The 16,988-nt window shown below is 49.0% G+C and overlaps 1 protein-coding gene across 1 annotated transcript in view; it reads right to left on the reverse strand.

Moving 5' to 3' along the window:
* LOC135814755 (MAM and LDL-receptor class A domain-containing protein 1-like) overlaps positions 1-16,861 on the reverse strand; it is a 65,257-nt gene extending 48,396 nt beyond the window's left edge. Inside the window, exons 1-25 of the mRNA XM_065327922.1 lie at positions 16,698-16,861; positions 16,006-16,280; positions 15,064-15,166; positions 14,674-14,814; positions 14,247-14,482; positions 13,655-13,943; positions 12,861-13,123; positions 12,235-12,319; positions 11,831-11,842; positions 11,445-11,597; positions 10,574-10,833; positions 10,345-10,420; positions 9,824-9,835; positions 9,309-9,458; positions 8,431-8,687; positions 7,914-7,998; positions 6,909-7,145; positions 6,340-6,387; positions 5,732-5,884; positions 5,152-5,414; positions 4,813-4,897; positions 4,282-4,431; positions 3,309-3,574; positions 3,015-3,102; positions 2,615-2,767 (exon numbers count right to left, since the gene is read on the reverse strand). Of these exons, the coding sequence (XP_065183994.1) occupies positions 2,615-2,767; positions 3,015-3,102; positions 3,309-3,574; positions 4,282-4,431; positions 4,813-4,897; positions 5,152-5,414; positions 5,732-5,884; positions 6,340-6,387; positions 6,909-7,145; positions 7,914-7,998; positions 8,431-8,687; positions 9,309-9,458; positions 9,824-9,835; positions 10,345-10,420; positions 10,574-10,833; positions 11,445-11,597; positions 11,831-11,842; positions 12,235-12,319; positions 12,861-13,123; positions 13,655-13,943; positions 14,247-14,482; positions 14,674-14,814; positions 15,064-15,166; positions 16,006-16,161 (3,721 nt within the window). The 5' untranslated portion in view covers positions 16,162-16,280; positions 16,698-16,861. The remainder of the gene's footprint in view (positions 1-2,614; positions 2,768-3,014; positions 3,103-3,308; positions 3,575-4,281; positions 4,432-4,812; positions 4,898-5,151; positions 5,415-5,731; positions 5,885-6,339; positions 6,388-6,908; positions 7,146-7,913; positions 7,999-8,430; positions 8,688-9,308; positions 9,459-9,823; positions 9,836-10,344; positions 10,421-10,573; positions 10,834-11,444; positions 11,598-11,830; positions 11,843-12,234; positions 12,320-12,860; positions 13,124-13,654; positions 13,944-14,246; positions 14,483-14,673; positions 14,815-15,063; positions 15,167-16,005; positions 16,281-16,697) is intronic.
* Positions 16,862-16,988: the final 127 nt, after the last annotated feature.

Below are 16,988 nucleotides of genomic sequence, written 5' to 3' on the forward strand. Positions count from 1 at the left end.
ATGGTACCATCAGCAGTCGTCGATAGCTTCAGGCCAAGCACTCGCGCCTCGGGTAGATGCTCTGGTGGCTTTGTCGGCAAGCCATACCGTGCTAGCTCTGCAGCGACGGCCTTGCGCTTCTCCGCTGGCGTGAGGACGTCATCAACGTAGTTGTCCACATCAGGCCATCGTCGCGTCACCCACCGAACAATGATGTCCATGAATTTTGGTGCAATCGATAGACCAAAACCCATCCGTGACATGGCGTACAGCTTCCCACGCCACACCACGACTTGGTAGCGCAAGAGGGATGGGTCGACTCGTACCTGCAAGTACGCCTTACGTATGTCGACAAGTTCAAACTGGCTGTCTGCAACCTGTCGCCACTTGCGGATCTTCTCACCGCATGCTGGGGCATCAGTGCCTGGGTTCGACTTAATCACCGCATTCAAGCCACGGTAATCAAGACAAGGACGAACTGGGGTCGACTCCTTGTGGGCTTGGTCCTTGGCGAGCAGCGGAATGATGGCCGCCGGAGGACCGTGCGTAGCCTCGTCGTACTCGATCAGGTAGCCATTCTCGACCCAGGCGTCCATCTCGTCACAGAACTGCGACTCCTGCTTGTCTGACAGGTTGTGCCTCGCGTACTGTCCGATCCCTGAGCCGATCGGAGATGTAGGAGCTTGCCCATCACGCCACTGCCAGTGCAACGTCCAATGCTGCTTGTCGTTGTCCCACCGGAGCTCTCCGTCTTCGGCCTTCAGGGTCACACCACGATCGTCCTCTGTGACGTCCACATGACGGAGTGTGCTCTCAACGTCAGCTGCAGCAGTAGCGACTGCACCGGTATCTCTAGGTTGAGGACCAAAGCACACGCCATTGACCTCGCCGTCCTGGCCATAACTGAGTCGAACGCCACCAACACCAGCTATAACGTCAGCACCGAGGAGGAGGTCTGCTGCCACAGCCGTCAGTGAGTCGACAACGCAGGCATTCACACGCACTCTTGGCAGACTAACCGGTTCACCATCCCCTTGGCGCTGCAGTTCCACATCAACTGCTCCTCTGATCTTCACCTTGCTGCTATCCACGGATACAACAGACACACGTGGCTGAGCAGTGAACGGAATCTTGTGAAGTTTGAGGAACTCGACCGTAACCATTGTGTAACTTGCACAAGTGTCCACTGCTGCTCTAGCACGTGCCCATTCGCTGCCTACCACGCCTCGCACGTCAACGTAGATTCTGGGCAGTGAAGCTCTAGTAGCCTCGGCTACAGTGCACAAACACGCACCCCTCGCCAGGGAGCCACCGTCTGCAGCCGTTGCTGCTCCAGACGATTTCCGCTCTTGCCAGGCTTTACGCTCCGGACAGTCACTCTTCATGTGACCTGGCTTGTCACAGAAGTAACAGGTTCGAGGGCCAGTACGCTCGCCGCGCGTTCCTTTACCAGCACCACTCTTGCGACCAGATTTCTTCGCTTTCGGGCACTGCCGCGCCATGTGGCCAACTCCGCCACAGTTGAAACATGCCTGCTCATCCGTGGTGGCAGCTGCCACAACAACATCGCCACGCACTCGTGTCAAGTGGTCCGAGGTCGCAGCCTTCAACGCCCGTACCACGTCCAGGCAACCCGTCACACTCAACTCTTTGCCCGCCATCGTAAGTCTTAGCTCTCGGGCAAACTCTACCGGCAGTCCCTTGATCAGCTGCTCTATGATCATCGGGTCCTTGTCGTCATCAGCCTTGTGCCCCGCCATAGTACTCAGTCGCTGCAAATCGGCAACGTAGGCGTCGGGGGACTCATCCACGCGCATCGTCCGTGAGGTGAATCTGGCGTACGCCTGCGCCTTCGTCAGAGTGAACGACAGTCCCATTTTCGCCAAGACTTTATCTTTGTCTTTCTGATCGCTTGCCGGCATCCGTGAAAATACAAGAAACGCGTCATCCGTCAGGAACAACGGAAAATTCTTCACTTTCTTGTCGTCCGTGTCCCAACCTTGTATGTTTGCAAGCACCAGAAACTTATCCCAAAAACGTCCGAAATCGTCCCCGTTCCCACGGAACGGCTGGAGGAAGTTGTCAAACTTGAGCGACATCTCGCTGGCGTGGCAGGGTTTGCACTCGTCAATACAACACACACGTCCCGGGTTTCGGCACCAGTTGTAGTGGAACCCACGTTCGACCAGCCAGCACTAACGCAACACTTCGGATTAGGGAATGAATTATTTACAAGAGAATTGGAAGAGACATAGAAGTTAGAAGTAAGTTATCAGAACCAGACTGAAGCACACTGAACTAAAGGATCGACTCAACTACTGAAGTACAGAAAGACGGGCATGCAATCTGAGAAAGGAGTGCAGCTACGCACGTGGCTAGACACATGCACAGCATGAGAGGTGTACACATAAAGCAGAGGCGCGCGCATATGGGTGAGCGTGTACACAGCATGGATAGCAACATACAGTGTGACACAAGAGTCATAAGGCACCTAATATAGCAGTTCATAACACAATTTACTCGGAGTTGCCATCGTTCGATTCCTCACAGCTCAAACGACAAGAACTGACAGGTAACCGTTAGATCAAAATCACAAAGTGTTTATTTTGCTGCGGAGACAGTAACTCTATCTTACCAGTTCCGGTGCCTGTTGTGTGGTCGACAGATGGGCCGGTGCTTCCACTTGGAGTTGCACCTGCAGCCAACGTCCAGTCAAACTTGTCTGATTTGGACTGGACAAGGCTTGTCAATGGTCTTGTTGTCTCAAAGTTGATCTGAGAGGAGCAGGCTAGAGCATGGAAAAGCGGACATAAGGAAAAATGGCAACACTCAGAACAGCAGACACCCCAGAAATGGGGACACTCAAAATAGCGGACATACGGGAAATTGGCCATGCTCAGAACTTGACAAACGGTCCACTTGCTGATCCAGACAGCAGTGTTTTTTTGACACCATACTTGCAGAGATCTACAGATCTTGCACAAACCCAGACTCCGACTGACTAACAATGTTCGGTTCAGTGCTGCAGAACTTACACACACATCCGCAGTCAGCAGAGAATGAGATGTCATCGATGGCAATGTCTCCCGTGAAGCTGGAGCCAGCAATGGCTTCGAAGCGGAACTGCAGGACAGAGGAACACAAAAGCAACAGGCAACGTGACATCAGCACACTGATCACAAATGATCTTGGAGATTATGACACACATTCAAAGTTGGAGCGATCAGGTGAAAGCACCCGAACTGTATCGCAACTAACAGTTGTTTGGGTTGTGCAAAGACCCCATTCCATGACACACCACACCATACCCAGAATTCCTCCTTACTCACCGTGTGAACCCAGGCACGGTACTGTGGCACAGTAACACTGGTGCTGATCCACAGGTTTCCCTGGTTACCGCTCTTAGACCAGGCCATGGACTGGCCGTAGTAGGAGTTGATGAAGACCTTCAGGGTGCCGATGGTCGTACCATACATATGGTACCAAAACGTCATCTTGCAGTTTCCACTGGTGGGAGGAAGGTATGCTGGTGATACCAGCACTGCATTGTCGCCAGCTCTTCGTGGTGAGCTGGTCTCCAGGTAGGCATAGTAGCCTAGAACAAGACAGGATAATAGACAACTCAGTCAACCTTGTGAATATCGGCCTCGGGCATAGCAACACCTGGCGAATAACAACCATCTACAGACTTAGCAGCCACTTGACTGCATGCTTTAAACCTCACGAATAGCGACAACTGGCGAATAACAACACTTTGCTCATGCACAATTGATGGCAGTTATTCGCAAAGTCTTTGGTGTTCAAATAAGACTATGGCAATGCGTACTATTCCAGTATGCACTGTCAGTCCTGATAACTAAGCTTCAAATAATTACCTAGAACCTCATTTTAAGGAATTAGGCGATATGGGAATACTCCTTGCATTATCCTGACGAGCAAATAGTGGTGTGAGAAGTAATCCCCAAACCGAACCCTAATGTAAAAACAGGGCTGTAAAAGCCTTATATAAAACGAAGTGCTAAATCTAAGGAGTTAACGAGGAGAAGTCTGTCTTTAAAATAGAAAAATGTTATACAGAAATCCATACTTACACTGTTGCTAGTGAGCGATGAGAATAAGTGAGAATCGTTGCCTTTGGTACACGTAAACCGGTCAATTTTAGGAAATCGTTATATTCGCGGTTCGTTAGAATAACGGCTTTAACAGTAGTTTAGGATTTATGTCCTACGGCACTATGCAAGCTGCCAACCTACCAGCTCCAGTGTTATATGTCCTACGGCACTATGCAAGCTGCCAACCTACCAGCTCCAGTGTGGTCAGCAGGTGGACCTGTGCTCGAAGAGCCGGTGGCACCCTTCTGTAGTCTCCAGTTGGTTGTGTCGTAACCTTCCTCCCAGAAGCCTTGATAGCTGGAAGATGTTGTGTTTCCAAAGGCCACTGTTGGATGACAGTCTATATGTACAAGCCATACAAGCAAAGATTCAGCAAACATCATCTAACCATCACTATCATCAGAAGCCTTACAACATCATTGTGAGGCAACTTGCTTTTGCAAGAAACTGAAATGGCAAAGATCAACGGACAACTGATGCCGTTGGATATGTCACATCTGTACCGTTTGCACATTAAGTAACACCATCTCGCCAGCTGCCATTCCCTTTGTCCAACGAGATTCATCTACACAGTCACGGTCAGTGGTACGAAGCCCTGGAGGGATAGTTTGCCAAATCCTCCTTCTGCCCACTCAATCTTGATGACACTACCCAAGCCTGGTCAGTGTCCCACTTGTTGGCATGGTGATCATGACATCACAATGCCATTGGTGTACTGTACCTTTGCAGCAGGATGTCTCGAAGGAGATGTCATCAATAGCGATATCTCCAGTGAAGCTGGTGCCATCAATACCTTCAAACATGATCTGAGATATTGAAAGTGCAGACAGCAGCAATATAGGATACTGTAAATATACAAGAATTCCTCCCTGTGTCTATGTAACGAATTTGGCGGAGAACCAGCTGCAACGGCTCGCTGTCCTGGTTGCTGGAAAGTGCCGCATGCACAATTAATGCAACAAGCCCAGCACCAGGCAGGGTGATAACACCTCACTGCTCACTACTCAATAGAACGTTACCCTACCAAGACGGTAGTGCAAAGTCTAAATCTGCCTCTCACCTGGAAGTTGCCCAGCGACGGACTCAGAGCCACGGTGGCCAGGAGCCATGCGTTGCCCTGGTTGCCGCTCTTGGTCCACGCCGTGCTGGTGATGCTGTTGGTGAGCGAGTAGAGTTTGACATTCAGCGTGCCGATGGCCGAGCCGTACATGTGGTACCAGAACGACATCTTGCACGCAGCGTAGACTGGCTGGAAACTCGGTGACACCAGGACTGCATTATCACTAGTGCCGGTTGAAGATGTCTCGATATACAGATAATGGCCTGTGGGGGGGGGGGGGGGAGGGGGGGGGGGTTGTATCGACACCAGACACACTATGTAAGTGTTTCACGGTATCACTTCAGCCAGACAGGAATAGCAATTATAAGAAAAAGTTAGGTACTAACCTATGGATGGGACACGACTGATCTGCTTTCATCCAAACAATCTCCTCTATATCCCGTGCACCAGGCACAGGAAGAAAGGAATTTTGCAAAAGGAAAGTCGTTCCAGTTCAGAAAATGGTGCTGTCAGCATAGTGTGAACATAATACATGTCCTTACATCAAACACAGCTATGTTATACTCTGGACGCATCTTACCAGCTGCAGTTCCCAGTGTGTGATCTATGCTCGGTCCTGTAGAAATCGAGGGTGTTCCGCCGTTGTCAATGGTCCAGTCGAATTTGTCGGTTTTCGATTGTTTCCAGGAGTTCAGGCCTGTCGTCTCAAAGTCAGTCAGGCCAAGCGAACACACTGTAGAAAGGAGCAGAAAGAACCGTATTGGGTGGGTGGGTAGGGGCTTGAGCTGTCAGCCAGGAGAGCACGGCTCCTACAACAGCAACGCCTATTGATTAGCTACAAATGCGGCATGTTGACATGCCATCAACACAGTACGCATGTGCTTCAACAAATTCCTCTGCACAACATCAACAGGAACAGTGAGTATATCCATGCATGCCAGCAGCCTATGCAGGCGTACTGTTGACAATACACTACAGTGTTTAAAGTGAAGATTCAGCCAGGCAGCCAGGCAGCAGTAGCAGTCAGCAGAATCATTGCCCGATTTGCTTAGCCCAGCAGCGCTCACTGTGACAAAGGATGTACACGTAGAAGTAAAGTGCAGACAGCGGCACAGCTCAACCAAATCCATGTGCTCCGGAGTACGGTAGGTGAGAATTCGGCTACTGAAGACTGTGCACACTACTCACCTGTTGCTTGTGCTGGTGGTACGGTGGGTGTTCCTGGCGTGGCAAACTCTGCATTGAAAATTATCACATACATGCAAACGCACGTGCACATGGACACACGCATACAGACACGCACATGGACACACGCATACAGACACACACACAAGTCAGAATCTCACCATCGTACTCCAGGTACATTTCAAAAAATCTGGTACAAAGCCACCATGCCGAATGGAGTATTTTCACCGGTCCTGGGCTACCAGTTCCTGTAGTGTAATGGGATGATTCTAGTATTGCAATGAGTGCAGATCAGGAAATGCATTCGACGAGATCGCCAAGGGATAACCTGCTTAACGCCATTGCTGGGCTAATGCTAACCATTGGCATACGTTGCCTATTAACCATAAGTTGGCAGTGTGGCTTTATTGGAAGTGAATTGTCACTGACTGAGCCATCAGAGCTCTAAGCCACATTCGATGCATGCATTACGGCAAAGGAGTGCGATCAAAAAATCTCGTTCTAAACTTAACTAGAATCTAAAGCAAGCCAGAGAAGAACACATGGTATGCTGTTTCCTAGTGTTCCTGTACCTGCAACTCTGTAGAGGTCGTACTTGCTGCTTGCACCCATGCGATACGAGTTGAGATGGTTATTGGACCATCTAACCCGCACCCATCCCGTGGATGATCCATCAAGCACCCCGGTGATGTTGCCGAATGCGCCCGTTCCTCCATCTTGTAGTCCCCAGCTCCAGTCCCTGCCACGCACAACACGCTCTCCGAGAGGGAAGTACTGCTTAATAACAGTGGAGCTGTATTGGCTCCAATCTATTGGTAACAGGAACACACACACAGTCAGGCAGAGTCAGGTGCAGTTAAGGGTGAGCTATTGTCAAAGTCTGAACACCTCCCCTGCTGAAAACAGCACGAGCGCCTACAGAAGCCAAACCTAAAGCCATAAAGATATCGACCTCATCCTATTGCACCGAGGCTGGGCATGCATGCATAAGCCAACAGGTTCAATGAGGCTTGCATCACACATAGAACACTGGTGCGTTTAGCATGCCGGAGGTACCCAAGCTTGGCATAGGATATAGGGTAGGATACAGGGTAGGGTAGGGTAGGGTAGGGCAGGGCAGGGCAGGGCAGGGCAGGCCAGGGTAGGGTAGGGTAGGGTAGGGCAGGGCAGGGCAGAGCAGGGTAGGGCAGGGCAGGGCAGGGTAGGGTAGGGTAGGGTAGGGCAGGGCAGGGTAGGGTAGGGCAGGGCAGGGCAGGGCAGGGTAGGGCAGGGCAGGGCAGGGTAGGGCAGGGCAGGGCAGGGTAGGGTAGGGTACAGGGTATACAGTCAAACAGTGTGAATAACGACGTCGGGGTATAAGAACAACTCGTGAATAACAACACAATCTCCAGACCTAGTGACCATTTGACCATACATGTATGTATGTATTTGCACTGTCATGTGTCAATACACCGCCATATGTACAGTATTGCTTCATGTATCGGTATGCGCTTGTAGTGTTACAAGGGTGTTGCCATACAACAGCGGGAAAAAAAAGAACAGGCGGAGGTGGAGTATGTTTAATATCGGCTACTTACCAACACAGTATGTTGCCAGGTCAGCCTTGATATCATCCAGTGCAATGTTACCCAGTGCACCTCTGTAGGTCCCCGTGAACTGGAGCTGTAGTTGCCAGCAGGCACAGCATCAATAGAAAAGCAATGAAATGTAAGCAGTGTTAGAGACGTAAGTTTGCACATCAATAATCACGTGCATGCCCAAACCTAAAATGTAGCCCGTTCACTTTTTCTCCCCCTCTCTCTTTCTCTTTCTCTATCTTTCTCTCTCTCTCTCTCTCTCTCTCTCTCTCTCTTTCTCTCTTCTCTCTCTCTCTCTCTCTCTCTCTCTCTCTCTCTCTCTCTCTCTCTCTCTCTCTCTCTCTCTCTCTCCTCTTCATTCCTGGGTATTTTAGGCCTGTTCCACTCCCTCACCCTATGCTGGCATTCCACACAGAGTCATTACTCTAGTGCTGCTACATGGATCCGGTGATAAGGAAGGCGAAACGGGATTACTTCTGCAATGCCCCCGAGTTGTGTTAGCATGTAACAAACGTACCTGGTACGGCGCGGAAGCTGAGATAGTGACCTTAGCAGTCTGCCATGCCGTGCCCTGATTGCCCGTCTTGGTCCACAAGCTTGTCTTCACGCCGGAAACGATCATGTCAAGAGACAGCGTGCCAATGCCGCTTCCAAACATGTTGTAGGAGAACTGCATCTGACCACCGGTGCGGCGAGGTGGCAAGTACGTTGGGCTCAGGAGAGTAGCTGAATCACCCGAACTTCCTCCACCCACAACCAAAAAGATATAGTGACCTGGTTGGTGAGGAAGATGAGCAAAGTCAAGTCATTGATCAATTTAACAGTTCTGTCAAAGAAATACACTCGCACAGTGATGGTAAGGCTATTTCAGGAGTCGGGTATTTGCTTCAGGTCTGAAAATACAATTCCTTTTTTTATCTTTTTTTTCTACAAAATCCACATATATCTCCAGGCACTGGGGTGAATAATGGAGTGTGGTGGTGGGGCCCATTAAGCTCCGCCGACCAGAGGTCTCGGCTTCATAGCTCCATGGACGCTCCAGCAGGGCGTAAAGCAGAAAGCAGTCAATAAATAAATAAATTTCACGGTTCGCGTGAGACTCGGCTGGAAGCCGAGTTTTCCGCATCCGCCGTGGGAACGCCACCACCCTCTAGGATCAAGGCACATATGCAGCTCCTAAACGGTGGGAGGTGAGTAGATCAGACCCATCACCAAGTGGTCAAAGACCGAAATCCCATTAGCTGCATCCATGTTACCCTCGTGCCAGGCCACGAGTTCCCAATTAACTGTGGGTCGCAGCACGGCTGGAAAAATTCCTTCCGCTTCCAGTCAATACCTCCAACCTTAGTGCCCAATGTATGCCGTTGATGCCCGTGCTGTCTACCCTGAACTTACCAGATGCATTCTTGAAGGTGAAGTCATTTGTGGGTCCCGTGCCGGTTGTTGGTGTACTTCCAGTTGTGATGTTCCACTGCAAGTTACCAGTTCCAGGATACCAACCCATAGGGCCACCAATCTCGAAGTCAGTCGGCTTAACGACACATGCTGCAGGTGGCAAGAATGAGGTCCATGTGGGATTAAGGCGAGAAGCTAGTCTGATTAGCGCTCACTGGTCCGACACAGAAGGCAGCCAACTTACTTGCACAAATAGCTATTCTGGCAATAAATACTTCAAGATAACAAACAGTGTGCTATGCATGTACTCATTGTCTGGAGGTCCATCATCATCGCGATCCCTCAGTTTCACTAGAAATTACTTGCAGCCATAAAAGGAGGTTGAGGATTGTTTGGCAGCCATGGCAAAAAATGTGGTACACAAAGCATTGCGTTGCTAGTCATCATCTCAAATCTGTCAATGTTTATACAGCAAATACCACCGGATGAGTGTGTATCTGGAACACAATACTTACGTGACTCGGGGCCTGGGCAACACAGAAAGAAGAGCAAAGAACACACAGGGTACAGTTATGGATTTAATACAACTTATCATAGCCAGTAGTTCATGGCGTAGCACACACATGGGGTGCGTGCAGACGAATGCGGGTACAATTGATTTTTGTTTCGGTAATCTTATAATTACTGTGCGTCTGTATGTGATTACTGTACCCTGGGTCTGGAACTGCTATAGTGGTTTTAAGCCATGTGGCAGCCTGCTTGCTGCTTGCAGCCTGCTTGCTGGCACCCAGAATACAAGACCAGTACTCCAGTCAAAGTAGTGCATGTAGTGCCCTTGTGCCAGGAGGCAGCCTCAGGGTATGAAGTGAATGCAAGACGAGGTGGTGAGAATCATTCTTTAGCTTCAGAGAAGCTCTTCATACTGCATGGTGCTAATCCTCTAATCCCTCATACACTGCAGATTTAGTAGTCTCTAATCCCTCATACCCTGAAGATTCAGGTGGATGAAAAGAAATCAGTCCACCCGAGCACTTACAGCAATGGCGCACAGAGATCTGATCAATAGCAATGTCTCCGGTGAAGGAGCCTCCTCGGATGGCCTCGAATTCCAGCTGGAGACACACGAACATACAATAGTGTTTATGTACGAGATTGGAATATCCGAATGGAACATTCTTCTTAAAATAGCAGACGCACCAGCAGAAAAAGAAGTCACGCCGACATACAAATTACATCATGCCAGAAAAGGCTGCGAGTTTGGTTACCTGGAATTTGGTGGTCTGGCCGACGAAGAAATCCTTCCAGCGCCAGCTGTTGAGTGATCCTCCGGACTGTGTGAACATGACCTTGTTGATGCTGCCGGCAATGAGCCTGACATTGAGCGTGCCAATGGAGGATCCGTACATGTGGTAGAAGAAATTGACGTGGCAGCTCTTCGGCGTGCTGGGCGCGTTGAACACGGGGGAGAGCAGTTTGGCGTTGTTGCCAGTTGATCCACCGGAGGTTTCCAAGTACATGTAGTAGCCTGACGGACATATTGCACGCGCACAGGCAGGTGCACACAGGGCAGATGCACACAGGGCAGCATAGAAGGTGAACATCATTGTGCATACCAGTTACTAGTTGTGTGTAGTATAAACTTAGTATTTATTCAAAAGCCAGGCAACAACCAATTTGAACAGAGAGCGCATAGAGCTGGCTAATGTATATTATCTTGGTGCTTTCCTAGGCTACATAATATCTGCAAGCTACACAACCCTACATATACTTCCTCCGGGAACAAAAACTTCGTGACTTTTCTATTCACATTCTAAGGAGTTTAAAATATGCTCGAGGAGTTTGGTGAAGTGAAACAAAAACAGTTCAACCCAAAGAGTGGATATATTCATTTTTAAGACGTACACTGTTATACCAAAGAAATTGGCACCATTTGAGTCGAGGCACCATCGCTTGATTCCTCAGAGGTCAATTAAAAAAAAAGACAGCTTGATTGATGTCATGAAGTTACGTTTGCGAGGGAAGTAGAATATTGAGCAGCTTAGGAAAATGAAGACCTTTCCACTGCAACTGTACGTTGGATAGTGGTAAGCAAGTTAAAGAAGGCTAGATGGTAGCTCTACCAGAACGTTGACATACCGTTTATTGGTGTATCAGGTGTGGCATCCTGGGTTGGCCCAGTGGCAGTGCTGGTGGTGCTGCCTGTACGGCGAGTCCAGTCTGTGTTGTCCGTCTTCACCTGCGTGTAGCCGTTCAGACCGATATCGAACGTTGCCGTCTCCACGTAGCAGGCTGTACAGGCGTGCGTGGGCAAAACGAGACAGTCAATGTGAGCGATTGACAGCATACACAAAGAGAATTGTGGTGCTGCGCAAACATCTCCCACCCACAGCCACTGGCAGCAGTCTGAAAGGATGGTATTAGTCCATGCCAATTGCCAATCTCCTAATCTCAGCATATCCATTCACCAACGACAGAAACACACATGCGAACACGACTTGTTTCACGTTTCTCTAAGAACTTACACTTTTGCGCCACTGAAGACCATCAGACAATCATTATGCCACCAGATTGCACAGTCCAGCATTGTCAATAAATTGGCCAAGAAAATCACACAGACACAGACACACACACACACACACACACACACACACACACACACACACACACACACGCACACGCATACACACACACGGAAAGCAATACATCTCTTGAAGTCCATCTTTGAGATCTAAGGTGTTTAAATCAAATTCCACCTGGCAATTTTCAAACAACATACATGTCTAAGCAGGAAAGTGACAGGTTGATCCATTTGACGCCCATAACTCATGAATGGGAGAGCACATAAGCCTTCAAGCACCAGTATCCCTAAAGCATAAATCAAGACCACAATTATGCCCGACACAAAACTCTCTCAATGCGCACACACCTGCACAGCAAGATGAGCTGAAAGCTATGGTGTCAATAGCAATGTCTCCTGTGAAGCTGCTGCCACTCGTTGCAACAAATTGGAGCTGCAAACGGCGAGAGAAAAGAGTACATGTGAGCAGGAATATTCCATTGGATGTATAACCAGCATCGGAATAAACATAAACAGCAACCCACGAAGTACAGAGGGATAGCCAGTCACGAAAAAGGAGGACAACCACAAGTGCACCAGGGGGGCAACGATGATGGCTGTCCTATTCTAAGAGTGTTCAAAACTAGAAACAGCCTAGTGAGCATGCACCAATGGTCACCATTCCTGGGCTTTCATCATCACCCTGGATATTCGGATATGCACTTCCTGAACGTCATAAGCTGCAGGTGATAAGCTGCATCCTGCGTAGCCTCTAGCCTCCACACTGGCAGTATCCATGAACATTGTACATTCGGCACATTGCCACATTGGCAGTATCCATGAACATTGTACATTCGACACATTGCCATACTGGCAGTATCTAATGTTACAAGCATTGTATGAAAATTGTACATTTGGCACATCGAAAGCTTACAAACCTAAATTGCATGCACAGCACGTTAGGCTAATGCTAACTACCTTGGTAAATCACTAACCTGGAAGACAGTGGAGACCTTGGACAGAGAAACGGTGGCGGACTTCCATGAATTTCCTTGGTTACCGGACAGAGTCCACAACTGAATGGCAGAGCCGGATGATGGGACGGCGTTAACGGTCAGCCTGTTAACCGTTGCGCCATACATGTGATAGAAGAAGGAGAACTGACAGGTGGCGACAGGGGCAGAGTAGACCGGGGAGAGAAGACTCGCCACGTCTCCACTGACGCGCGGCGACGAGGTCTCTATGTACATATAGTAGCCTGCAGAATTCAAGAAAGGAATCAAACACAACGTCTTGATTGCCAACTACCAACGTACCAGGTATATGCGTCCAGACTCTCCTGAATAGGGATGTGGCCTGATTAGATGGTGTGCCTATGAATTAGCCGTAGGGAAGAGTTGGGGCTGAACAACTGTGCCACCAAGTCTGGAGAGGTCCCTTAGAAAATTCTGCTGCCGATCAGAACACACATGCTAGAGGCTCTGCTGCTGCTGCTGCTGCTGCTGATGATGATGATTATGAGGATGATAATGCTGTGTTTGTGTGTCCTCTATGGGAGAGCAACAATAGTATTCCTCTGACGCTAGATTCAATTAGTGGAGAGAGTCACATCAGAGCGTTCATCATGATTCTTTTCGTGATAGTCTTCAAATCCCAAGCAGTTGCTGATTGCTTTCCTTTTCCTCATCCGAATTCTTTACCTCTTTGGTCTCGCATGCACAAAATGTCAAATTGTCAAACTCTCGAGGTCAATTATTATCGGCTATTCATCGGTTGGTCTTAAAATTACCTGAGCCAGACTGGTCAGATGAAGGACCAGTGCTAATTGAGCCAGTTGATCCCCTCTGTCGAGTCCAATCAAATTTGTCCGTCTTATCTTGAGTGTAGCCGTCGAATCCAGAGTTGAAAGTAGTGATGGTTGAAGTGCATGTTGAAATGCCGCCCACGCAGCATCCATCCGAGAACGTGATCTCATCAAGGCCCAGGTAACTATCTGTGCTTGCATTTCCACGTACTGCGGCAAAGACAAGTTGGAAGTCTGAGGCAGCAAGAGCAGTCTTGGCAAGAGTGACTTGTGCCTGGACACACACACACAGACATACACACACACACACAGACATACACACACACACATACACACACACACACATACACACACGCGCGCGCGCGCACGTGCGTGCACACACACCCTCAATCTGCTGACCAGCAGTGTTCTGCCAGCCACAAAAGAAAGCTGCCGGTTCTGTGCGTAGGCCGCTACTTTCAGCAGGCTTTGTTCTGGCAGTTCAAACTTTGTGAGGTTGCTTGTAATTTCAACTTGCTCTCTGTGTTAAATTAAGATCGACACCAATGCATTTAGCAAGGCTCAGAGAGTTACTTACGAGCCTCCAGCTGGTTGATCCACCAGCCGGTGCAGTCCACAGTGTAGTCATCTTGCCATTGATCAGCAGATTCAAGTTGGAGGATGAGATAGTTGACGAGTAGTACTTCCAGTAATAGAAGCGTATCTGGCAGGCCGCAGGAATTGGCGGCGAGGTGAACAGCGGGCTGAACAGCAGTGCAGACTTGCCACCGGCAACCGAAGAAGGTATGTAAGTAGACAGGTACTGTGTTGGACCTGGTAGCAACACACACACACACACACACACACACACACACACACACACACACACACACACACACACACACATACACACACACACACACACACACACATACACCCCCACACACACACACACACATACACACAAATGCATGGGTCGTGTGTGTGTTTGGATTAGGGCTGGAACGATTTTACCGATTACTTACCACTTCCTACGGCATCCGTTCTAGGTGCAGTGCCAGACAGGGCAGTTGCCGGCCGGGTCCAGTCAAAGGAATCAGTGGCTGCATTGTAGAAGCTGTCTGTGGTGGATTTGAATGATGCCTTGTAGATGGGTGTTGTGCACACTGAAACAACAGAAGAGGAAGATCAGATACGGATATGGGTTTGTCAGGTCGTGTATTACTATATTCGTGCAGCTGACGCCATTGCAAGTACGTAGCTTGCAGCAAATCAATATCTAAACACACAAACACACACACACGCACGCGCGCACTGTGATAATGATGCTACAATGGATGCAACTCCCATCTTGCTCATAGGAAATCACCACCCGGCATCACCAGCAATATACAGCTAGGTTGAACGTGACTTACAGTTAGCGGATGTGCTACCGGCACAGCAGTCGTCATAGAAGCCTATGTCATCGATAGCAATGTCACCAGTGAAGCTTGTTCCACGAATACCTTCAAATGACAGCTGAACAAGAGCGTGCAGAAAGGTTACAGTTGACGTGAGACGTAAACAGTTTTCTCGGATTACCTAGCCGGGGTCGGCAGACCATCTCGGTATTCAAATCAACTTTGCCTCAACTCAATCCTAGCCCTCAAGGTCATTGTGGCCGTGTGCATCCTAATGCTTTTGCATGACGGCAGACCTGCACACATTCTTCTCTCTGTCAACAGAAATGTGTGCCTAGTGCGGAGGAGCATTAAAAACTCTCGGGACTGACTAACTCCCACAGATATTTGTTAGAATTTTCCACTACCCAGTCTCAACAGCCAATATAGCATTTTTGTTATCATTTGTTGCATGCTTAGTAACCGGTTGAAGTACTTCTTGCAATGGACGTTATTCAGGTGACAACAGAAGTCATGGATGTACTACGCTCCCTCGCCTCAGCTGGGTTGCTCAACATTCTTTCTGGTTTGCGTCAAAGTTATGTGCCCTGGTACAAAGCTCGCTGCGTTGATCACAGCTAGAGCACTCTGACCTTGATGCTTTGAGCCTGTTTGAAAATACTTTGTCGTTCATTTTAGACTTCATTGCGATCAGTTTAGCCAGTCGCTCTGGGCTTTGCCGACGAGACCTAACAAGGTCGAAACAGCTATTTGTCCGGACGTTGTGATTGTGTACTGTCTTATGTACATATACATATATATATTTTATTTTGAGCAATTCCCACCTCTTCGCCACCTCCGTTTGTTCCACATATGGCCTATCAGCACAAGATACGAGAATGCGAATATCCTCTGCATGATTTCAGGAAGCCATGCAGAACTTCTAGTAGCATGGATGTTGCATTGGTTAATGCCTACCTGGAATGGACCAGATGTAGCTGCTGGGACAGTGTTCAAGGGCACGCGTGCGTAGAGCCAATTGTTGCCCTTGTTTCCGCTTTGCGTGAAGACCCGGACATTTGCAGTGGAAGTCTTCACGTAGACGTTCAGCGTACCGATGCTGGCACCGTACATGTGGTACCAGAAAGAGAAGGAACAGACCTTTGTGCCGCTAAGGGTGTACTGTGGCGAGTAGATAATGGCTTTCTGACCCGCAATCCTGGGTGAAGAGGTCTCGATATACAGATAGTAACCTGAAAACACGCACACATAGCCGTAGAAGCACTGTGGAACATGCCTTGTTGTTCACCCATAGAAAGAGTGTACACTCGTATACGGTCACAACAGGTTCATTCACGAAGCATTGAACATTCATGTGGCCTTTGAAAACTACTGACCGGTTAGACAACAATTGGGTGCAAGCTATGAGTAACGGCGGCCCGTCAAATCAACTACAAACTAAGCAGCCAGACCGTGCCACAATCGGTTACAAAACTGACTGATTTCTAGCACCTGCCGCAACCCGACATTTAGCTCCAACTAGCCGAGTTCCATCTAGTGCACATACAACCATAATGTGATTTTTTGTAGATCAGACCTGCCAGCCATTCCCATCAGGCCAAACAGTTTGGACTCATATCGGGCTGACCCTGGCGACACAAATCACTTACCAGAGCCATCTGAATGATCTGACGAAGGACCTGTACTGCCGCTGGTTGTTGATGCACGTCTTCTGGTCCAGTCAAATTGATCGATGCCAGCAGCTTGTGTGTAGCCGCTCAGTCCTGTTGTGAAGTCAGCAGTGGGTGCCTTGCATGCTGATATACGATACACATGCAGAGCAAACCCACACACATGTTGCAGCACACACACACACACACACACACACACACACACACACACACACTTACACACACACACACACACACACACACACACACACACACACACACACACACACA

This window comes from Sycon ciliatum, chromosome 4 (genome assembly GCF_964019385.1).
Source record: "Sycon ciliatum chromosome 4, ocSycCili1.1, whole genome shotgun sequence".
NCBI lineage: Eukaryota > Metazoa > Porifera > Calcarea > Leucosolenida > Sycettidae > Sycon > Sycon ciliatum.